This window comes from Tyto alba, unplaced genomic scaffold (assembly GCF_018691265.1).
Source record: "Tyto alba isolate M040663 unplaced genomic scaffold, T.alba_DEE_v4.0 Super-Scaffold_10, whole genome shotgun sequence".
Lineage (NCBI taxonomy): Eukaryota > Metazoa > Chordata > Aves > Strigiformes > Tytonidae > Tyto > Tyto alba.
Window position 1 is genome coordinate 9,522,890 of NW_024881262.1, and position 24,319 is coordinate 9,547,208.

At 36.4% G+C, this 24,319-nt stretch overlaps 1 protein-coding gene across 4 annotated transcripts; it reads right to left on the reverse strand.

Annotated features, from left to right (window-relative positions):
• Nucleotides 1–12: 12 nt before the first annotated feature.
• Nucleotides 13–23,311, reverse strand: CCDC39 (coiled-coil domain containing 39). 4 transcript variants are annotated; one of them, XM_033006442.2, is made up of 20 exons: nt 23,167–23,311; nt 22,697–22,789; nt 21,428–21,574; nt 20,221–20,379; nt 19,198–19,290; nt 18,984–19,112; nt 17,119–17,310; nt 15,238–15,341; nt 14,768–14,900; nt 11,809–12,003; nt 10,936–11,100; nt 9,476–9,613; nt 7,967–8,175; nt 6,529–6,652; nt 5,104–5,263; nt 3,424–3,530; nt 2,291–2,431; nt 2,010–2,189; nt 1,689–1,777; nt 13–1,069 (listed from the first exon to the last, which is right to left on the reverse strand). In XM_033006442.2, the coding sequence occupies exons 1-20, from the start codon at nt 23,275–23,277 to the stop codon at nt 907–909; spliced, it is 2,832 nt and encodes a 943-aa protein (XP_032862333.2). In that variant the 5' UTR covers nt 23,278–23,311; the 3' UTR covers nt 13–906. The 4 variants fall into 4 exon arrangements, with proteins under 4 accessions (XP_032862333.2, XP_032862334.2, XP_032862335.2 ...); XM_033006441.2 differs by having other exon boundaries at nt 14–1,069; nt 22,670–22,789; XM_033006443.2 differs by lacking the exon at nt 21,428–21,574 and having other exon boundaries at nt 22,670–22,789.
• Nucleotides 23,312–24,319: the final 1,008 nt, after the last annotated feature.

The following is a 24,319-nucleotide window of genomic DNA, read 5'->3' on the forward strand; positions in this document are numbered from 1 at the left end:
GGTTATGTGTGCTGCTTAAGTGAATGGAACTCTCCAGTACCTGTGGCGGCAAGTGTATTATTATTTAAGCCCATCAAACATGTTGTCTAAGTAATATAAAAAAGCCCCAACTGAAGTAAGAGAGTTTTAAAAGTATTTATTGTCTAGGTTAAGTTCAAGTGTGGGCCTTTGATTTTGTTTGGGTTTTTTTGTTAGGTGTTTTCTTTACAAGCAGCTGAAGGCAGTGGTTGCATTGCTGTAGAAAAAGTTATTTGCAATGAGGTCTCTAAAGATGGTTGGCAGGACACACTAAGGAGCTAATATCTGTTAGACTACACAATAACAACTGTATTATGGCTGTAAGTTTTCCAGGTAATTCAAAAGACATAGGTCAGTTGCAAAAAAAGGTACTGTGTAATTTTGAATAGAAAAAGCACAGTTTTACTGGCTTTAATCATGTACTGTCATCTTTCAATTAAGATACGAGCTGAGCTGACTAGTTGATTAATAGTCAAGGTTGAGCTTGAAATGAAGCATACGTTTACGTTGCCACAAACCAGGAAAGAAATCTAAAACTATTTTGACAGTACTGAAGATACCAGTTTATGAAAATTAATGGCTTCAGCATAACTCTCCTTTTCAGTACAAGAAAAGTGAATTAATGGCTTCTGAAGGGTTTTGCGGATCTTTAGTTCTCCAACAGCAAAATGAGAAAGTAATTTAAAAGGTTAATTTATTTTATTATATAAAACATATGCTTAATATTTCTCCTAATTTATTCGGTACTATAGAAGAATGTTAAAACACACATTTCTGATGTAAATCAATTTCTAAGATTGCCAATATACCTTGATAAATAAGTTACAGATTAATCAATTGAAGTCTTACACTAGTGTAAAGCTTTTACTGTAGTATTCAAAAGATTACTTAAGACTTTTTTTTGCATTTAGCACCATCAGAGGTGCTAGCTCTGCTGGGTGGCTGTGAACCAACAGCAACTGCTTCTCCAGGAGCGTTGATAGGCAAGCTCAGATCTATGACTTTGAGTGATGAAGCCTGACCAGAGCCTGAACTCGTGCTTCTGGAGGATCTGAAAGACAAAAATTCACTCATCAGTATACAGAAATCCCTGTATCTACAATGGAGCTTGTAATGGTGGCTTACAATAAAGCCACTCAGCTGTGGTGTTTATTTTAGGTAAGATTACCACTAATCGCTTAAGTAACCTGTGGGAGTGTTATGTCATAACTGACTCAGCGTGTTACATGAACTATTAGTTGAATATATATTGAACAGGGGAAAAAGGTATCAAGTAAAAGCATATGTGTCTGTCTTCCCTATTTAATTAGGAAAGGGAGCTCACACTACCCAGTGCAAAATGTGGCTGGAGCTCAAACTTGTGCTTTTATAATGTGAAAGCAATTTTTAATTAGAGCACGGTTAGTAAAAGTAAATGTAATTGCTCTGTAATTACTATTTTAATCTGATGGATGCTGAAGTAATCTTAATTGTGTGTGAGACAAATCTAATAAACTTCAAGATGGGATGGTATAAAGAGGAAGCTTTTGTAGAGTGTTTAGGAAGTAGACACAAGAGTGCGAAGGCCTTCAGGAGTGAGGAATTCTGTCATTTAGGGACTGATTTTCCTGGTTTGAAATTTAAATTAAAAAAACAAACAAAAAACCAAGCCAAACATTGCTAGCACTTACCTGGTAGAAGCAAGTGAGTTTTGTGTGGATGATGATCGAGAACTTTGACTATCACCGGCAGAAGCAAGTGTAGGAAGCTCTAAATTGGACTAGAAAATTTGGAAAGAAAAGAAAATTGACATAATGGTTGTATAATAAGACTGGGTATATCAGGAGGGTTTATAATCCTTTGTATTTGAAGAGATGTTGAGAGCAGATGAACACTTCTTCCTGTTTTACTGTAAGTATATTGTTGAATTCAGGAGTTGCCCTTGAAAGACATTTCTCAAAATACTAGAGCTATCAATCAAGACTTTGGCAGCAATTAACTGGAAAGCTCACCTGGTGAAAGTACATTTGAAAGGGCGTAGTTAAATCGGGATTCGCTTCTAGAACATCAGCTAACAATTTGTCAATGGTTCTGTTGAAGTTTTTCAAATCGCGAAGATCAATGTCTCTTTCTTCCTGTGTCTCTGTTTTTGTTTTCTTCAGAGCCTGGATTTCTTTGGATAGTTTGGAACACTTTTAACACAAACATTTTTAAGGCATCGCTGTTATGAAAATGCAAACACTTTTTCAGAAAATTAAGTTTAAATTCTGTGGTCATTAATGAATATACAAACCTGTTTGATAACCCTTTGTAGTTTTGGCTTCTGTTCCTCTATATCTTTGTTCAGCTGAAAAAGAAGAGCTTCTTTTTCCTTCTTTTGCTCTTGGAAGAGGGCCTCTTGCTTCAATACTGTGTCAAAATTTTTTTCCATACTCTGCAAATTCATTTGAACAGTAGTTTCAGTTTATCAAGTAATACTGCTATCCTCCCACTTTTTGTGTTACTTTGTAGAAGGGTCTTATTGCTACTACTTGTTTCTAAATGTAGCTCAACTAGTATTAATAGTAACTCAAAACTTTCTGCCTGTCAGACTGTTTAGTGGATAAATAACTGAATAAAGAGACCACCGAGTAATTTACATACCTAGAAAAAAAATTAAAGGTACTATTAATGAAGTTGTAAGTATTTGCAGGTTTGCCTCTGAGCAGTGTCTACAATTTACTTGGCAGTACCAACTGACCAGCATGAGCTACTCTAAGAAAAGTAAGTTTCCCCTGGGATGAGATGTATACCTTTTGGAATTAATAAAATCACCTCCTTAAGGGTGACAGTTTTTTAAAAAAACAAATAAAAAGGCAGTAAAGGGTATGCCTTAAGACTTCATTATATCCTAGGACTTACTCCTTGATGAATATGTGTGTCCCTCTAATTTCAGCGATGCTATTTCTTATGGTATATGTCCTATCGTGTTAGAATAAGCAATAGGGATGTTTGACCTGTAGCCAGTGATTCAGCGCGTAGAATAATCATGTGGGATATTACAGGGTGCATTTGATTTCTGCTTAAGAAAATTTTAACTAAAATGTCACACAGAGTTAAGTGTTGTTCTTTCTGAAGGGTCAAGCGGGCTTTTTGATAATAAGGGGACCATGATGAGTCTTTGATGTAGAGTCTGAACACAAGCTGTCCTTTACCTGCATTAAGTACTCAGCATACTAAGTCAAGTCAGCTAGCTTTCTTCAGTTAAATTAATACTGTATAAACTGAAGCACCCTTAATGCTACTAAAACATATGTTATCTTAGAAAAATCCTGGAACCTAGATGGCAGAAGACAAAAACCGTGGAATTTAATTTCTGCAGTGCTGGATGGGTTGAGTGGATGTAGCTACATGCTGCAGCCTTGTCTGCTTTTGCTTCTATTTTACCTGGAGATTTGCCTGAAGTTCTTTGATCTGTCTTTGTTTATATCTGTATTTTTCAGCAGCAGCCCTTTTCTCCTCTTCTAGTTTCAATTTTTCCTCATATTCCTCACCTGTGATCCCAAACAGTGAGGCAGCATTAAAGCTAGACAAGCAGTGTATACAACTCAATTTTCATTTTAAAATAAGTTGCACTTTAAAGTAACTGCATCACAGATTATTACTATATTAAGTATGTAGTCATACTATACAATGGGAGTGTTATAGAGACCTCAAGGGTTAAGGGTGTTTTTAAATACTCTAGCTAATTCCAGGTCACTGAAAAAGTAACTGGCTTCTTGACAGAGAATGACTTAAGAGCTACTGGTTCCAGAGCCAGCAGAGGGCACAGAAGTTAAATAATTAAATATTTTCTAGAATTAAGTTTATGTAATTTCTCATGGCGATGCTTTTTATAAGCTAAACAAAGTTCCACTGAAGGACAGGAAGCTTATAAAGTTCAAGTGGCAACAGAAACAACAAATGAAGATGTTTTCCAGAATTCAGGGGAATTTCCAGTATCCGAAAACTTAAGTAGTCTATATTTTTAAATCTGCTGACATTACAGTCAAGTAGTGCAGTTTAAGTTTTTTTATTCCCCATCATTTTCCCAGATGACAAGTTACTACTTCTTTCTCCTGTTCCATGTGAAAAATCAGATAATGATGGGATCTCTACGGGATCGCTTTTCCTCACTAGAGTGCCTGTACCTGAGCTACCTGCACACTTGCTCTGGGTACAGTTTTGTGTGCAGGCTGGCTCAGTCTGCCACAAGAAGGCAGCAGCGGCAGAGCTTGTCCTGCTTATGTAATTTGAAGGAGTAGCAGTGTGTGATGCAGTACTGCAGAGAAAGTACTGCTTTTTCTGCTGTGCAAAGTTTTATACACTAGACCTGTTGTTCTGGTTTTGGCTGGGATAGAATAAATTTTCTTCCTAGTAGCTGGTACAGTGTTGTGTTTTGGATTCAGTGTGAGAATAATGTTAATAAAACACTGATGTTCTAGTTGTTCCTAAGTAGTGCTTATCCCAAGTTAAGGATTTTTCAGTTTCTCATGCTCTGCCAGCAAGTGGGTGCACAAGGAGCTGGGAGAGAGCATGGCCAGGACAGCTGACCCCAGCTAGCCACAGGGATATTCCATTAGTTATTAAACTCTCAACTCAAGGTTTACTTTCCACACACACACACACACACACGATTCTCATCCCACTGTGAGTGGGCAGGAGTGAGCAAGCAGCTGGTTGGTGCTTAGCTGCTGGCTGGGGTTAAGCTGTGACACCTGTGTACAGCAGTGGCCACTCCTTTTTCCCAGTAATGACTTTCTTTCCCCCAGTAATTGTTTTTATGCTTTGCTTCTTCTGAATGTTCTTACTTATGACTGCTCACACAATTTATGTAAGCTTAGAGATTTTCACATAAATCAGATGGAAGAATGTAAATATTAGTTAGTTGCAGCTTACTGCACTTTATTCTGTGCTTATTCTGCTGAACTATTCACAGTAGCATCTGAGTTACACTCTCTTTTGCTACTGTTAGTTTAGTCTCTCTGTGATTCATTCTTCTGTGCTGTGGAATTTCCCCACTATATACCTGAGTTACACCATCCATCCGTAACCCACGCAGCAAATAGCAATTTCTATTTTACATACTTGTCTCTGTGACTTCCTTGAAAGAGTTTCGGTAATTGCTGTTGCAGTTATTAAGTACACACAGAGTGTTTTCCAGAGCTACAATTTCTTTTTCAGCTTTGCAGATTTTTTCATCTAAATCATCACCTTCTTGTTTAAGTGCTTCCTTTTCCTGTGCAGCCTGAAAATAAAAGTGACATTGTAGGTGACTGTACCTATACTGAAAATATTAGGACAATTATACAGAAAAAAAATCTGCAATATTTAGGGGATAAAAATTCTAGGTAGATATGGGGTGCTTATCTGTGCTGTCAGCCTTGAACTGAGATTTGAATAACTGGAAGGAATAGTTATTTACAGTATGGGAAGTTCTTTGAGGTAATTCATCCATGTGCATTTCATTATAGGTATCTGCTTCTCCCTCTAATCTCACAAGCTCCTGATTAGCAGTATCCACACTGTACAGAGCACTTTCCATGCTTTGCACTGCTGATGTGAACTACAGCACATGCTTCACATCTGTGTCCTCTGCCCACAAATCCAAGTAAGAGTTGAGATTTAACACCTGGTGGTTTTATATAAAGTACAGTCATCCAATTTGTCTGGGAATTACTCACTTGCAAGTCTTCATTCATCTGATCAGTGAGATTTAAGAAACACAGCCAGCTGGTGAAGGGAAGCATCATTTTCTTAGCCCCTCAGAAAATCCGATATGGTGAAAAATCTCCGTACTTGTAGAGGGTATACACCCACAATGTAAAACCTCAGGGTTTTCCTGAGGGTCTTCTGATGTGCTGCATCTCACAGTAGCACAATTAGCATCATTAAAAATTTAACACTTAAGAATGCGAAAAAAATGAACTTGAGAGCCAAGATTGCAGCTTGAAGCATTTTGCTTCAAGAGGAAATCAGAGTATTTGTGGAAAACAAAAATAATACATCCTTGTTCCAGAATGAGGGTATTGCATTATGGATAAAGACTGATTTACTTTTTAGTTTTTCCCCAATGAAAAGCTGAAGTATGCATAGGTGACTGATAAGTAAAAGGGGAAAGTTTACATTCTTCAAGGTACCAACACCACATGGTAAAATAAATACCTAAAAATAACTTTGAAGGGTGAAAGAATTTAAGGTAACGTGAGACTATGATAAACTTGTTTCAAGTTTATAGTGGACTACAACATGACCAGTACTTCTTGTGTCTTCATAAATTAATGAGCAGTGAAGTGAAAAAACTGTTCAACATTAAGGCTCCACTGACATCAGGACTGGCCAGAGAGTCATGAAATTGCTGTATCATTTAAATAATCACCAGTGTCAGATATGTAAAACAATTGGACTGAAAGTAAACAGTAGGCAGGGAGGTTGTCTTAGTTACTTGAATAGAGCCCAGGGAAATAAATAGCTTCAATACTTGAGTTATAATTCATAATGTTAATAAAATACCTTAATTACATAGTAGGTAAGTGTTTTTTCCTCTTCTCCTTCAGGTGGCATCATGACAATAGTAAGAATTTCATATCTGCATCTCAGTTTATCAATTTTATTTAGGCGATCTTGAAATTGAGCACTGATTTATTTGGGGAAAAAATAAATGGGTTGAGAAAGTGTTTGTCTTATAGTGTTTTGTGGGCAGTTCTTGCTATAGCAGTTTAAATGCCCAGTGTTATACCAGCAGTCTGCCCCCATACCACGAGGCAGGCACAGCAGCAGTTGTCCTGCTACTGTTTTTTTGGTGTGGGTTTGGTTTTTTTTTTTTGTTTTTTTTTTTTTTTTTGCTTTCTGTGTTCTCCCAGCCCCAGTCATCTGCTTTTTCTGGTTATGTGCACTTCTCTTGCAGTTCCAAACTGGTTCAAATTTATTTCATATTCCACATCACTGCATCATGGCAAGGTGTGCCAGTTCTTCCCCAAAAATTTTTAAAGGTTTGGCATTTAAATCCTACAGCTGCATAAGCTGCCCCCTGCTGATATAATCTTAATATTGCCACTAGTAAATGAGCATAAGCAACAGTAGGCAACAACCCCAAATCAAATTACATGGAAGTATCAATTAGCTGTGTAATTATCAAAGGAAAAAAGCCACACAGTCTGCACTCTCAGCGAGCAGTTAAGCTTCAGTCACACTAAATCACTCTAATTTCCTGTTGTGTGGGGTGTGGTTAGCAGAGGAGTGAATAAAATCTGCCAGATTTCAGCAGTTCAGCTGCTGAAGCATTGATTTTTGGCTGGATATAGATACTGGAATTTCAGAGCTAAAACTATCCCAGATACTTTGCACTGATTATTAAAGAAGGGAGAAGTTATTTCACAAGTGGTTGCTTTATAAGAGGTTATGTACGTAATTCAGAAGATTTCGTTTTGTTATATAGGACACATAATGGAGAGGTCATTTGTTAAAAAGGTGAAAAAACGCCAACCAAAACAGACAGTCTTACTGTATAAGTCAAAGAAATTAGTTTTATCAAGCAGTTGGAAGTAAACTCTCTTTAAAAGCAACTTTTCTGTTTTCAAAACTTTGTCATACCTCCAGACATGATTGCACATTTCCTGATTATTTTGAAAAATGCAGGGTCACACACATGACCTTTACTTTAAGAAGATGTCTCTGACTGAGGTTTCCTCTCGGTACTGTAGAGGATCTTCAGTAACACAATAAACAGTAATCCCTTGTTCCCCAAGTGGTTAAAGCTGTAGGCTAGATTTCAGAGAAGGGATCTCTTGCTAGCCTCAGCTGTCCTCAGTACATACCTCTGAGCAAGATTTATTTCATTTCAATTTCTCTAACTGTTGAAATTGGATAAAATGCTTCTCTTTTTTAGTAAGTCCCCATATAAAGTGTACTCAATAAAAGTTACAAGCTTAATTTATATAAAAATATTTACCTTATGCGTTGCCGTTCCTGATCCACAAGTCTTATCTGGGAATCCAGCATTGCCTTATGAATCTTAATTTCCTCAGTTCTTTCTGCTATGGCTTTCTTTAACTCCAATTGTTGTTTTTCCAATGTTAGAACTTTCTCTGTCTTATTACACAGAGTATCTTGAAGACGGTTCAATTCTAGTTTTAAGAGATTATCTTCGACCATCAATGCCTAATAAATGCCAAAAATGTCTCAAAATAAGAAAGCAGCATTTTGAATTATTAATAAGTTTAAGTTCATATTTTTTTAATAAAGCATCCATCATTTATCTTTCATATCTGTACGACTATAAGAATCATTTTGCTCTGCATTTAAAAAATGTTCTCAGCTTCTCATTTGCTAACAGTTTGCATGGTGAGTGTAATAGGGGTAGATTGTTTCCTGAATGGTTTTATACAAATTCATCAGACCTGAGGTATGGGTTGTTAGGCTTTTCCATCTACAACTTCCTTTCAGTTTAGGTGGTTTCAAAGAAATTAAGCAGACCTTACAAGGAATTTTCTGAAACAGTTAATATCTCGCTTGAACCATTATAGCTATCTTGAAGTATGTTCTAGATTCTGTAGTCATTATATTAGCAAATTTAAAGGTACCAAAGCAGCAAGTAGTGAACTTGATGAGCATGCAAACACTTCGGATCATTTAAAGAACTCTCTAATGGATACAAAACTCTATCATTTTTTCTCTGAGTTCTTTTATGCCATCAGCTTATTTCTTCTGTTCACCTGAATTTCATCCTCAAAGTAAAGTTCCAGGTTAGGGAAAGAGTGAGTTTTCATTAAGGCGCAATTACACCAGTTAAGTCAATAGCAAAACTCCTTCCCCTGCAACTTAGATCCTATATTGCTCTGCTACCTTAGTGCTTCCTTTAGGAAGGCTAGAGCTTATTGTGGGAAAAAATGTGCACTAAGTAGAGGACTGGGAACTGTTTTCTCCTTTTATCAAGATATGGGGAGAAGGATTTCCATTTTATTTCTAATTCTTTAACTTGGAATATAGATAGATCCAGACTATCTGCTGGAAAAAAAAATGCAATTTAATTAAAAAACTGAGCCAAACTTACTAGTTAGCATCACAGATTGCAAATAAAAATTCAGTTCTAGGTGAAGATGTCCTTGAACAGCAAATACGTTTTCTATTTTAAAGGCACTTGTTACTCAGAAAACAAAACCAAACAACACTGACCAGGTGGCTACTGTGGTGTAATTTATTACACTGATTACCCAAACAAACTTTATGCTGTACACAGAGAAGAAGCCACATTTTGCCCAGTAAGGTAACAGTGATGAAAATTACTTCAAAGTTTGGGAAGGAAGGTGTGAATCAAGAAACTACAGAGGGTTCTTATGGATATAATAATGTAGCACTGTGGGAGGCAGACAAAAGCCTTCAGATTAAGTCATGAGTTCGTGTGTTTTAAAGAACAAACAAACATGTCCTGTATTAGTAGAGTTGCAAAATAATACTGTACCTGCTTAATGGCTTTAGCTTTTTTTAACTCCTGGTCTGATCTCTCATTGAAAAGATTTAGTTCATTTATCTTGATCATCATATCATTTGTTTCTTCTCCCGTCTTATCCATTGCTCTCTTGATGAAATAGACATCATTCTGTTTCCAAATAAGATATATTTAATTTATTTCAGTGAATGTATGTTGCAACAAAAGCTACCAGGTAATTTTAAATTAGATAATTTTAAGTCCAGGAACCATCATCATCTTGCATCCATATGCTGATCTGCAAACAGTGCCTAGAATATTGTGGTCCTCGTGCAGAGTGCTGCTGCAATATTAACATCATTGCTTGTTTTATTTGGAGTCGTGTAACTTACTTATACAATACAGATCTTTCAGCCAGTAAATCAGTTCTAATATATTCATATCTTTTAGCCTAGATAAAAAAATCTGGCATCTCTGACGATGACTTTGATTGTCATAGGTCATCTTCATAAAACTATCTGTCTTTGATAATACCCTAGAATATTAATAAATCCCTGGAGGTGTGTGCCAATGTTTGATTATACTCACTGCTCAAATTTTGCATCTCCTCAAAACTGAAGTGTGGGTACCAGTTGTCCAACATTAAATGTTATTATTGCATGGATCTCCAGTTATAGGGCTTTTCTATAAGCAGTTACTTCCCCTCACTAAATTGATCAAAATTTTTCTTAACTATCACTTTGAGAAAGTAGTTGTGATATTTTATTAAAAATCTGACATTTGTCTTTGTAATGGTTTCTCTCTGAAAAGAGGTTTCTAAAACTGCTAAAATGTAGCTGATTAATAAACAAATACATTTCTTTAAAAAAAAAAAAAGAATTATAAATTGGCTACAGAATAACAGACTAGTTCATATCTACAAGAAAGGTGAGTGCATTTTTAGACAATTAATGATGGTCACTGGATAGTGGAGAACCAGAGAACAACCATGTATATGCAAAATTCTTACATGGGAAGAAAGACAGAAAAATAGTATTTCAGAATTACATATCACGATAGGGTCAACTAACTCAAATACTGTCCCTTCAATTCAATAATGTTACTTTGTACAATTTTAAATGCAACTGTACTTAACATTTTATGAAAAATATAAAAGTCAGTAGTAGCGTCACAGAATAACATTCTCCTATTCCTGCATGGTCCTACCAATAAGCTCAGACATTTGCAAACAGTTCATCACATCTTGAAATTAAATCTAAGCTTGCTTTTCCAACATTTCAGTGCTTGTCTTCATACAAAGGTGTTTCAGTTGTGCAGTAATGACCTATTTTTCTGGAAGGTATAGAGAACATACAAAGTTTTCAACACAGGTTACACAAAGTTCAGGTATCTTTTAAACTAAGACCAAGTTTTTAATTAGTAAGACCCAACCTACTTAATTCACTGAGGTTTCTAGATGTTACACAGTCAACCTGATGTTCTGAGGAAGTTACCTGAAGTTTCTTGTGCTGTGCATGTAAAACATCATACACATTTTTCTTTTCTTCTAAGGTTTTCTTAAGTTCAGCAACTTTTGCTTCCAAAACTTGTTTTTCATCTGCATTAACCTCCCCTTCTAACCTTGACAGCCGTCTCTGTACTTGCTGAATATAAAAATCCTGTTAAAATAATTTTAAAAAGAATTAATAGTCTGAGATAAGCAATTAGAGCCTTCCTGTAAAGCTAAAACATGGGATATAAACTTGTATCTAAATGTTGGCTTTAGGACAGTCACCAAATTAAGCTATTGCTTTTATAATAATTTATGGCTTATAGACCTCATTAGCAAAATATTCATTGATGACTGATGTGCAGTGATAGGTCAGGAGTAATCTTCTAGAAGAGTAACAAAGCATACTCAGCACAGCCTGCTGTAGGGAGGCTTACAGTGGAGTTACCATCTTGCTGTTACCAGTGGATGCTGATACAAAAGAGCAAATTTTCAAAGTGGTGCATAGGAAACATGCACAAAATCCAATTAGTAAATAACAGGATTTTGGCATGTACCTCTTGTATCGCTTTAAAGATTTACCCTGAGGTGTTTGTGGTTCAGAGGGATCAAAGTAAAGAACTGATTTGAGACATTAGTGGGAAAAGTAGCAGATCCAAAAAAGAATAAAATACACAAGTACATAATGTAGCTGATACTATAGCAAGTTTCAGTTATTTCAATTTTATACGTTCATCTAGAGACAGAAATCAATGCAGACTTCAAATTATACTGCATGGCATTTCCAAACTGGTGAAATGCTGACAAAGACTGCAGAACTCAAGTTATTCTCATTAGACCCAGGAAACAATCAGAGTGTAAAAGTCTAACATTTTACCTGGTCATATAGTAATTCTTGTTGTTTTAATGTGTCTGCATCAAGTCTGTGCAGTCGACTCTTAAGATTTTTAAGTGATGTTCGACTCCCCTCAATTTCTGCTACAACACACTTCTCCTTATCCTTCTGCACCTTTAACTCTTGAGTCTTCTTGAAAAGTAGTTCTTTTAACTGGTTCGTTTCTGTTTCTTTTTCCTGGTGACAAATTAACCATTAAGGAGTAGGAAGTAATTAATCACCTCAGAATTAATTTCTGAGGAATTAGTTGCCTTTATTAAGCATATATAGGAAAATTTAAAAACTTAATACTATGTCCATTAATATGAACACAGAGTTTCATAGGTCTTCAAAATGGTTGTCAAGAAAAGTCTGTGACGTAATTTTTTTTTTTTTTTTAAACTTAGTTCTTACTCTACTCTTACATGACCTTTTTTTTTTTCCATTAAGGGAATGCTACTCTTTTCGGCCTTTCAGAAAACTAAATTCCTGTCATCCTTTCAAAAAAACCTCTCCATTTTGCTTCCAGTATATGTGAATATTTGGAGAAATATCATATAAAGCTTTTCAGTGGTTTATTAAAACTTGTAACTCTGTGTGTATGCACATGTATGTACATTAAGTTGGAATAATTTTGTCTGAAAAATTAATTACACATTTTAAAAATCACTTCCTTATTCTCAGAGGTAAGTTGCCATTAACAGCTAAATCAGTGCAGGAAACAAGGTTTTAGTAGGGTCTTTTACAGTAAGACAATGCTGAACATTTCAAGTTATCTGAAATGTACTGAAAACAAACAAAATTGTGATAATTTTTTTTTTTATAACCCTAACAAGGAAGTTATAGCCTGTAGCATTTTACACTGATGTCAGTGGGCTCTGGATCATGCCTGAACAAAGGAATTTAATTTCAGAAGTAACATGTTTTTGTGCATGTTCCCAATTCTGAGCTGTATTTCTGAAGCTAATGACAATGATGAATTAATCTACTAAAACTGAATCACGATTTGACCTTCATTTCGTAGTCTTTCTTGCATATCTAAATTTATTTATTTCATATAAATTGTTTCTCTCCCTTTAAGTGAGGTTGTTAATAGCAACATGATATTCAGTAAGCCTCACTCTGCAACAGTGTTTTGCCATAGATTGAAGAAGGAGAAGGATCATGGAACTAAAGTGCAAAATGGTGACATTTCATCCACATTGTTCCTGTAAATATCTCTTCACAGTAAATGAATAGATGCAGCAAATAGCCCTGTGTGTCTAATGGTGATGGAAAGCATGCTTCTGACTAATACATTACAGACATTGTTCAAGAACAGTTCATCCTAGTTAAAATATTACCCTGAAGCTGTGGAGCTGCCAAGCTCAATGTCATCTTAGGTTATCTGCCACAGATGCAAGTAGAGAAACCCTGCTACTGGTTTAGCCACCCTGGTAACAGTCTTAAGGAGAAGTAAATAAGGTTTTCATTTTAATGAAATATCATTACAACTTGTTTTCAAATTATCTGAAAAACTAAAACAGAAAGTAAGGCCTGTAATTCAAGAAACTCTCTATAAAGGAAAGATCCCCTTTCTAGTTTCTGTATGTATATTTAAAACATACAGTTAATACCTGTGGAGTTAAAAAGTTTGACAGATAATCTACTGCAAGGGATTATTTCACATAGATGCTATGGGAAACACAAAATAGGAAAAAAAAAAAAAGGATACCGTGGTATGCAGAGATACAGCTCTGTTGTCACTTGTATGGAAACACCTGCTGTCACATGAATTTAACCTGGTCATTTTACAGTAAAGAAAGCTTCAGCATATCCAATACTTAATTGTCCAGCAAAATGTAAAAAAATACTTGTATCAAGTTCAGTCAGAGGCTAAGTAGTAAAATGCTTTAAGATAATTAGTAGCAAAATGGCAGAAGAGTAGAAACATTTTCTGAAATGCAGGAAAGTTCAGAAGATTGCATTACAACATTGCATTTATTCAAAAACCCCTTACAGTTCATCAGATGATAATGAATTAGGATATTTTTATTCCTATACCTAATTTGTAACATAAGAAGTGGGGGTTGAATTTTAAAAAAAGTAGTATTAGACATGTTAAAAAAAGTCACCATACTACAGCTGGTACATGCCACTTCCCAGATCAAAATGTTTATTCATTATGAAATCTGTGAGCCAGTAATTATTTATTAGTCCACAACAAGTTAGATGTATCAGAGTATCATGTAGTAGAATTAAAATAATGAAGAAGAGACTAGGCCAGCTAAATCCAATTAAAAGATTTCAAAATATTTTTTAATCCTAGTTTGCCAAAATCATAGCTCTTTGGTGGTTTATAAATTTTGGTTGAGTTTTACTAAAGCCAAGAAGTTTTCAGTGGTAATCTTAGTGGAAAGTCATCCTAACAAGATTCTCACTTTCAACAGCCTTGTTGATGGGAAACTGATAGAAGTTCAAGGACCCTTGCTCCTCAGCTGCCCATAATACAGAATGTTTAGAGATAGGAACTCCCAAAAGAGCTAAACAAAATAGTATTGTTACAAAGCAGAAGCAAAACATTACTATATTTTTTATAACAAAATTTGCCACATTCCAGTAAATAACTCTTATTTCGATCAAGCCAGGAAGTTGTAAGTAGCTGTTCACTGATGTCAGAGATAAATGCTCTGTTCAGAACACTGATGCAGTCAGAATGCTAGTTTCTTATCTGATCTGTACAATGACAGTTCGTGTCCTGTGCTAATATATAGGACACCACCTTCTGAATTACTAGGACCACTCCAGAGTTTTCCCAACACAGATACTGATGTATCTACGTGCACGTTGCTTCATCATTTGATGAAATAGCTACATGTCATATTAATACTTACATTCCATTTTCATCCATTAATGTTTGTTCTAGATAGAGCTTGGAAATTCAAATGAATCCTCATTTGCAGAAACCATGAAAACATTTTACCTTGACAATTTTTTCTTCTTCCTGTAGTATTTCTTCCATCCTCAAAGCTTTGTCTTCTGAACTGAGCGTCTCCTCAATCACAAGTTTCAGCTTATTGGAAAGACTTGCATTTTTTTCATTAAGAAAGCTTAATCTAAACAAAATTATACGATTCAACAAGTTAAATATATGTTGCATATACAACACTGCCAAAACCAAGCAGGATACCTTACCATGCAGTTGCCTAATAAAGCAGGCTAAACTTGAACCTGTGATAACCCAGACCCCAACTCATTTTTTCACGCCCTTTAAAAACATCGATTACCAGGAGTATTCCTTAAATTGCCCTGTGCCAGAAGTTATGGAGGACATGAAGTAACAAGAAGGTTGGAGGCTTTAATCACCAACTTTATTTAAGGTTCTTTGATAGCTCAAGGATTTGATTATATTGCTAACACTTACAAGTGTATTTTTAAAGGTCTGTTTCTTACCTGGCTTGTTTTTCCTGAATTTCTTTCTTCAGATTGGTTACTTGTGTTCTCAAAGACTCTAGATCAGAAGCGGTTCTGTCCACAGTGGATTTCAAAGCATCCAGCTAATAAATTATGAAATGGAGCAATTGAGCTCTTATTTACCTTGGTATATGTTAGGATATTTAAAATTGTAAGGGACCTACTTATTGTAAAGTATTCCATTTCTTTTTAACAGTGTTTTCCAAATGAGAAGTGCTGCAAATTCTGAGGTGCTGTTAATCAGCATGGCTAGTAAACTCCATAGACTAATTTACATAATCTGAATTCTGGGACAAAATACTTAAGAATAAAGGATGAATTATGAAGGTGCCGTGGGCTGCAAGTCTTGTCCAACAGCATCTGTATAAATGGAACCATGGTTTTATAGAGCTCAGCTGACTTTGGTGAGGTTCTTTGTGAACATGGATATCCTTCTATATCTAATAAATATTTCTAATTCAAACTCTGTTGGGTACATAAAATTATATGGATTAAAACAAGGGAACACCGTGACAAAAATAGCCATTTAATTTGATAAAAAATACATGACAGCATACGCTCATTAAACAAGATAGGAATACTTTACAATCAGCTCATTAGTGTTCACAGTATCACTTAACAGTGTAAGTGTAATTGTCTTCACTCTCACAGATGAAGAAACCTGATCAAGGGTATATATAGCAGGTCTCCTTCTGTACCAGAATGAGAAACTGCGAGGTCACAACAGTTGACCTGTAAGTCTGTTTCTTTCCTTGTTTCTCACTTGCATGCCACAGATGTTCTAACACCTAGTAATGGGAGACTGTTCTCATTATCACATTATGTAGTATTAATTATGAAAAACTTGAAGCAAGAATCTCACATCTTAGAGATGAAAACCTACCAATTCTGTGAAGCCTCAAGTTTGCATGAATTATAGGGTAATATAGCCTACACCCTGTTTGAGCTACTTACAGTTTAATTAGGATATCAGTTTATGAACCACCTGCTACAGAAAAGCTATCCTAAGTTAAGGCAACTGCAAATGCTGATTGTTTCTGGTTGGTTTGTTTTTTGTTTTTTGGGGGGGTTTTTTTGTTTGTTTGGTTGGTTTTTTTGTTTTGTTTTGTTTTTTTTTCCTGAATCGCCAGGCTCGCTGAGTATCACAGTGTTACCATTTTCTTGTTAAGGGAGAACTTACTTAGGTAATACAAGTATATCCCTTCTCAATAGAGCCATGAGACTTGAATTATCTCTTAGAAATACTTTTACAGGCATTTAAGTAATTAAGCAGTGCAGCTCATTCCTAGCTTTAAGTGCAGATTAAATATAAGTAACCGAGTAAGTATGGAGAGCATCAAGCATGGCTTGTTCACAGGGCAGCCCTATCCTACTACCTCTTGATTAGAAAGCCATGTGAAAGTGTTGTTGGTTTTGTTTGTTTGTTTGTTTGCTTTTAAGGACTATCATCAGGTTAAAAGAGCCATGAATGCTTGCTTCTGAGCACATGATAGGAATTGTTTGGAATCCAGAAGAGATTTCTCTTACCTTATACAATACTGCAGTCTGCATATGCTAAAGGTAAGACACGCCTCCTTCTGAGGCATCTAATAGTGTTACACCATTTAAGAAAAAATTCATCTATTTTATACCAACACAACAGAGAATACAAACTAATCTCTTCACCATTATCAATGAAAGGATTAAGCTGGGGGGTCAGATCCCAATAATCATGATTAGACTGAGAAGAGCAGACATTTTGTTGAATTATTAAGAGTCTAGTATAAAAACAGAGAAAAGCAAATGCTATTCCTGTCTTTCCTCCATCTAGTCAAAAGGTGTAGTTTCAGTCTGTTTTCTGAACTGTTTGGTCATCCTTACCTCATCCTGCAGCTGAACTCTGTAAATATCCTGAGTCTGATACTCATTTCGGAGGCTGGTAGCTTCCCGTTCAGCAGAAGAAATTTTCTTTTCATACTCCATATTATTAAGAGTTTCATTTACCAAAAAGGAAGTCTTCTCTTTCAGCAAAATTTCTTTCTTTCTAATCTCCTGTTTTATCTCTGTTATTAGCTATCAGGATAAAAACATTTTAGATTTACTTGCATTAGTTAAGATGTTACATTAAGAGGGTACAACCAGAAGATAGACTGCTATTAAGACTACTCTTTGCATGTCAGCCTTGTTATCACATCATTCTTAAACTACCTTATTCCACTAATACATCACAACACCAAATACTACAATTGTTTTGGACTGTAAACATCCAAAATATTCCAATAATATTTTTAAAAATATGACATTATAAATTTGTATGAAATAAAAATAATTTTTGATATAGTGAATAGAAAAAAAAAAAGCTATGAGAACAGAACTTCAGATTAACTTGAAAGAGAGTAGATGCAAGAGGAAGATTACCAACAGTAGTGATGATTAGCTGACAGATTTATAGCTGCTGAGTGAAAATCGTGTATTTTAAAAGGTTAATTAAAAGATTGGCTATTGGGAAAATAATACTGTAGTTCTAATGTAAAAAAAAAAAAAAATTCTGTTTACAAAAGCATCAATAGGACTATTCTATGGACTACTAATATATGGAAGGTTGGCCAGAACTGGGGTTTCTTTTGTCAATGTTGTTTTTTTTTTAATATCTGTCTGTTGGTTGTTCTTTGCAGGAACCAACCTTCTGACCTAAAACACTGAGAAATCTAAAATATTGCAGCTAAATCAGACCATTATATTTTCTGTTTGGTGATATTTCTTCTGGTTTGTCATTTTCTATTATTATCTGTTTAAACCATGTTTCTGCTGAGGGTAAAACCTAGTACCCATATGGGCAACATAACAAAGCTGGTATTTTTTCAGCAGGAAAACACTAGCAGAGATAAGGATTTAGGTAGAGCCTTCTTGTAAATGGAGTTGTGCCTTTTCCCCCACTTCAAAAAAAGCCACTGTTACTTTCGAATCCACATGTATAGTATTTTTCTCTACAATGACCCTTCAGTCTTCTTCTGGTGCATCTCTTCTGTTGCCCTGCAGAACTTGCCAAGGCGTTCACCCTTCTCCTGACAAAGCCAGGATAAAATATACCTTATTTGCATCTCTTGCCCTTGTACCATCTGTGCATAAGACACTGACAAAACCAATGAAGACTATATCTTTTAGAAATTAATACTAACTCATAGTGTCCAACAAGATAAGACTGCTGTTGCTTCTCCCCATTTTGAGAATGTACTTAAGGACCAATTTTTAACCTTAATGTGATTATTTATCATAATTCTGACATAAATGTTAGTCATGCATTTGTTCAGAGGTAGCAATGCTAATTCCTTCAATAATAAATGTTCTATTTTCTTTTTTAGATTACATCCCAGATACAGAATCCCCTCCTTGCAGTTTGACTGTCCTTACGCTCTAAGAAACAACACCCTCATCCTGTTGCTTCTTAGAACACAGAAAATAAAATACTGAAACTGGCATGCTTTGGATTTTTGAGCAACCTTGAGATTGAAAATTTAACCCTGCATAGTATCAAGCACAGCACCATTACTTACACTGAGAGATACTGCTTTCAAAATAAATTCTGATTACATTTCAGAACTTTGAAACACCTTAAAATAACAGAGGTAAACACAAAGAACATCTAAAAGACCCAATCACTCTTATGTGTGCCTGGCAAAATTCCTATCAATGCAGATATAAAAGTAGGCTGATACACTGATATCAATCAGTTACAGCAGTTTTACCAAAGCACAATGATCAATCTGTTGATCTCTTTTCTGCATCTGTTGTATTGCATTCTCCCACTGCCTGATGACTTCTTGTCTCTCCTGATGAACTCTGCGAAAATCTTCAGCTGTCTTGTCAAGCTCTATCTGTTCAAAAGAAAGCACCCCCGTGATTTCCGATTTAAAAAATTTCATACATAACAAGATATCTTCAAGAACCTTAAGCACAAACCTGAGCTGTTATCGTTTCTGTAAGCTCATTATCAAGAGCTCGGCGCTTCTGATTTGCTTGCATGGTCAACTTCTCTACTTGAAGGGTTAATGCCTAAAATGAAAGAATATTAATATATCATGTATTTGAAAACAAATATATAACATCTTATAAATTCTTAAAGCTCTGCTACAAGTAGGGGTGCAATTTTCTTGTGGTTTAGAAAACAAAAGACTGAGAATCTAGCCTCCCAAATCTCTGGTCATGCAAGATGCCATAATCTCTTGTCAGTCCTTGGGACCAGACTGAAAATGGCCAAAGTAACCCTCCACCACATATACATGTGTACGTGGTGTCCTCAGCATCAGCTATTTAACTTTACTCTTCCTACTGTGCTCTGTGACTTGCTAATATAAATGATATTACTGAGACTGTGTAAGCTAAAATTTCTGGGTTAAGTATTTAATGAGTAAAAACTCATTTCTCCCTGTATTTAAAGGTCCAAAAGAATATTAACCAGAGATATTTATCTCTAAATTAATATTATACTTGAGAACTAAACCTCACAAAGTCTGAGCTTGTGACTGGAGTGTCTATTTATACCATCTTTCATTATTCTGGGTAGCTTTACTGAAATAGCCATACTTTGTTCTCAGTAATAACAAATTAGGTTCTAATGGGAAATTCTATGCTATTTGTCCATATTTGGCATGCATTTTTGATTAAACTCCCTCTCAGTTCAGTGGCACTGTTTTCTAGACTTTATTATCTATTTGTTCACTTTCTCAGCAAAATCCATATTTAAATTCTACCCAGATGAACAAACAAATTAATGTCTCCAATTATGCCTTTCACCTTTTCTAAAACTTCTCTCTGACCTTCAAAATGAACCTCATATGGAATTGCACAGTTGTGCTAAGGGGAAAGCAGTTTAAAAGTGCTGTTGTACAAAAACTTGTCTCAGTCTTACCTGACTTGATAACGTCTTCAAATCCTAAAATGCTTCTGTTTTGTTTTTAAAAATTGGTGTTAATTTCTACTTACTCCAAGTTTCCCTTCATCTTGTTGTGCATATTTCTGGATTGCGATAGCATCGTTATCTTTACGATTTGATTCCTTTATCCAGCTCTCCAGAACTTCCTCATCACAGTTCATCTGTTGTTTTAAGTTTTCCAACTTCTTAGTCGTTTTATTTATAGTATTCTAACAAAATTAAGAGAAAAAGTAAAAGGTGAATATTTAATGTCTAGTATTTTCTTTGAATAGTAATTGAAACAACCAGTTCAAGCTACTGTAACAAGTTTACACACATCTTGTTGTCAACAGAATTGCTAGTTGTGTTATTTGTGTATTATACTTGAGGAATGCTAATACACATCCTGGTTTTAAGTAATAAACAAGACAGGAGGTTACTGCAAACCTAAAATGCAAATAATTTTAAAACAGAAAAGTCAACCTCTGGTGAGATACACCTGTATGTGGGATATTTATTCCACATAATAAACTGATCTGAGGCATCACAGGGTAAAGTTTCTCTCTCATACAATAAGGCTCATTTCTTAGATCCTTATCCTGCATATCAATTTACAAGTGGTCCCACATGACTGTGAAGAGACTCTGACACAAATATGAGAGAATCTGGATCCAGCTAAATAGCAAGGATATCTTCATCCTGCTACCCAGCCTGAGAGACTGGAGATTACAAACAGGCATAATGAAAAGAAAGAGAGCAAGTTCAAAAATAAACAAACATAATTTAAAATAGTCACAGAAAGAAAGTTCCATTAAGCAGAAAAACACCTGTAATTAGATATCATTAAATTACTTTTGCTTTACATTAAAAAAATAAAATTTTATCTCAAAATCATGCCCCAAGTTTATTTCATAGGGAAAGAAAATTTGCCACCAACAATTTAATTTTTAAACCATAAAAAAAATGCCTTAGAGAATTAACAAGATGGTGATATGGACATGTGGCTGTGTATCCGGCATTAAGAGCATTAAGAGCTGAAGTCTTTTAACATCTAGTTAACATTTTCTTAGTCTTGACCAATCTGTGTAAGGACATCCTCAGTATCATTTACTTGCCGACACAGGGAAAAGCATATCCAGATCATGTATTATAGTTTATAAATTTTAATTATAATTAGCTATTCTTGACTTACACTATTATTTCTGTAAATGCAAGTGAGGACAGTTCATAAAATCTAATTCTGTATGGGTGTTCTCTTAAAAAAATTTTAAGCCTTACTTCTTGACTGTTTTTCTTTTCTCTTAAGGAAACTATCTCATCTTCCAGTCGTTTAATCTCACTTTTGAGACGTCCAAGTTCTCTCTCCGCAAGGGCTTTAAAGTGTTTTTCAGTTTCAATTTCATTCTCTCTGGCTTTGTAAAGAGACTAGAGAATAATACGGTTCAGCATTTTACAATAAACAAAAGGCATATATCAACAAAACCTCCTTTTTTTACATACAATCAAATCCCTAGTCAGAGATGGTATAATTTTGTCATGTAAACATAGTTTTCAGAGCAACTTTATTATTTGGATTTTAGTATCTCAAATACATGTATTCTAATATATACACACACCCATTGTAGTGTATCAGATATCCACAGATCAACCACTTATAGCCCTAAAAACTCAATTAAAAGATTTTCCACCAAAGATTCATAATATTAATCTTTCAACATCAAAATCTTAGTCTCTTGGTCACCAGCAGCTTCATATGAGGTTCAGGAAGCATCGCAAAATACATAATTTTATTGCTTTGTGCTAAGCCAGAACACCACCAAACTGGCCTGTGGCAGTATCTCTATATCGTCTAATCTTTCTAACAAATGTTATTTAACTTTTTATTAATCTTGTATAATAAGAAATCTATTACTTATTAGAAACTTAAATAGAGAATAGTACGTGCTGTCTCTTTCTATACGTGCAGATTAAAACTTGAACATAGCACAAAAAAATCTGAAAGTTTTTCAGCTGCATGGAAGTTTCTGAAGACATTTTCACCTAGGATATTTTAAGGTGTGCAGCTTTGCCTCCAGACCACCCATTTTGACCAATTAACTTGAGTGTAAGTGAAGACTTACACTTTAGCCACCTCATCTTTCAATTCCATGAATTAACTCTTCACTAGCATTTCACAACTAACTCTTGACTATTATAGATTTGTTTTTCCCTTACACTGATGTTTTATTTTCCTTGACCAATTTTTTCTTTACATCTACAAAGTCCCCATTCATAAAGAATTCTAAAATGCATTCTTCTTGGCTTTCTTCTAGGTACAGTCATTTGGTCTTGGATGGTCTTTTTAATGATCATCAAATAATATCACTGAGATACACAGTTTGTTTCCTGTGGTAGTCCTGGTATAAAGTCCTGACAAATGTCTAAGGAAGCTGGCAAAATATACAGGGACACCAGCCACAGAAGGATACTCAGGTTCTAAGTCTGCCTGGTAAGACAGTTCTGCTAGCGGTAGTGATTTACCTGAGTGAAGGTGAACTCTTGTCTTACATTTTTCAAATGAGACGTCATTGCTTCTATACGCTCTTCAAAGCCAGCCAACTCATTTTGCAGGTTTAGTTTTTCTTTCTGCATCTTCTGCAACTATTTAAGAGTTAGAATTGTCAAGTAACTGGTTTCAGTTGAGTGCTTATTACCGGCAACGACTTAAAAAGGTAGTCATTTCAATTACTACTCAAAAAACGTAAGAAGGACACGCTACGTTTCTCTAAAGCGGTGAAATGAAAGCTTTCGGATGAACCTCCCGAGCTTTGCCAAGGGGAGGCTCAGCCCCCTCTCGGCAAGCGGCCCCCGCGCTTCACGGCGAGGGCCCGGCTCCCCGCTGCCCTCCGCGGGACACGGGGTTGTTTTTCCCTCCCTCTCGCCACGGGAAGGCTCCGTGCCGCCCTGAGGCGGGGGCCGCCGCAGCCCTCAGCGGGAGGCGGGTCCCTCTCCCTCCCCGGCCGCAGCCCCGCGCTCACTTCGTCCTCCAGCGCCTTGTTCTCCGCGTTGGCCACGGGGACGGCGTAGCCATCGTCCCAGCGGAGCTCGGCCAGCACGGAGGCGGTGGAGCTGCTGCCCGCGCCCTCCATGGCGGCGGGGCCGGGCGTCGCCGGGCCCTTAGCAACGGCGAGGCCGCGGCGGCCGAGCAGGGGGAGGTGGCTGAGGCGGGAGCCGCCTCCCGCCCCGCCCCGCCCCGCCCCGGCCGTTGGTGGCCTCTCACCCCGGGGAGGGCCGCGGCCTGAGGGCACGGAATTGGGAATTTCTGCTCTAGGCGCCTACCTACTCATCTAAGCGCCTTTTTGAACTCATCTGTACTTCTGGGTTGCAAATCATCCTGGGCTGCATTCCCATCATTCATAGATGCAGAAAGGCACGCCAGTCGTGGCAGGAGGCGTAGTTACTGCAGAAACCCTCTCTGGTAACTATTCGCCCAGGTTATCCGGTTGAAGCAGCTGAAAAGACATTAAAAGAATTAAAGTATGATTAAAACGTGCCAGAGCAAACCAACAGGAAGTACTGACAAATGGCTGGGAGGTGGTTTGGAGGAGCAAGGAGTTTGCAGTGAGGTTTGTTGTAAAACATGGCCCTATGGCATAGTGGCAACCCTGACCACAGCAGGAGACGTTGATCTTGCTAGATACCTGCATGTGTTACGGAATAATTTTCAGAGAAGAAAAGATGGCTGAAGAACAGTTAAAAGTCAGGCCTGATGAGGACACAGCAAAATGGCAACTTGCAGTATTTGCAGACTGTTGTTGGTCACTTCACTGATTTTACCCTGAGAAAAGTCTCAAGTTATTCTTAAAAGCATTGAAAGAAAATAAAACAACAGTGTGAGGAGGCAACGTAGATTCTTGAAAATAGAGGAATGGTATAGGGCAGAATAATATTTTTGAAGAAGCAAGCTTGGCAGTCCTGGTAAATAGCAGGAAAATGCAGCTCGAGACTAATTGTCAGCAAGCAACCTCCTGTCACCTTCCTGTTTGCCCTCTGGGATGTATGAAGTTTTGATGGCCAAAGTCCTTGCTTTTAATCTCCTTGCCATACACTTTTACAGTGTGCAGCTCAGTGATTATGTCTGTCTGATGGTGAGAATGAAGTGCCAAGTACGGCTAGTGCCTTCCAGAGGAA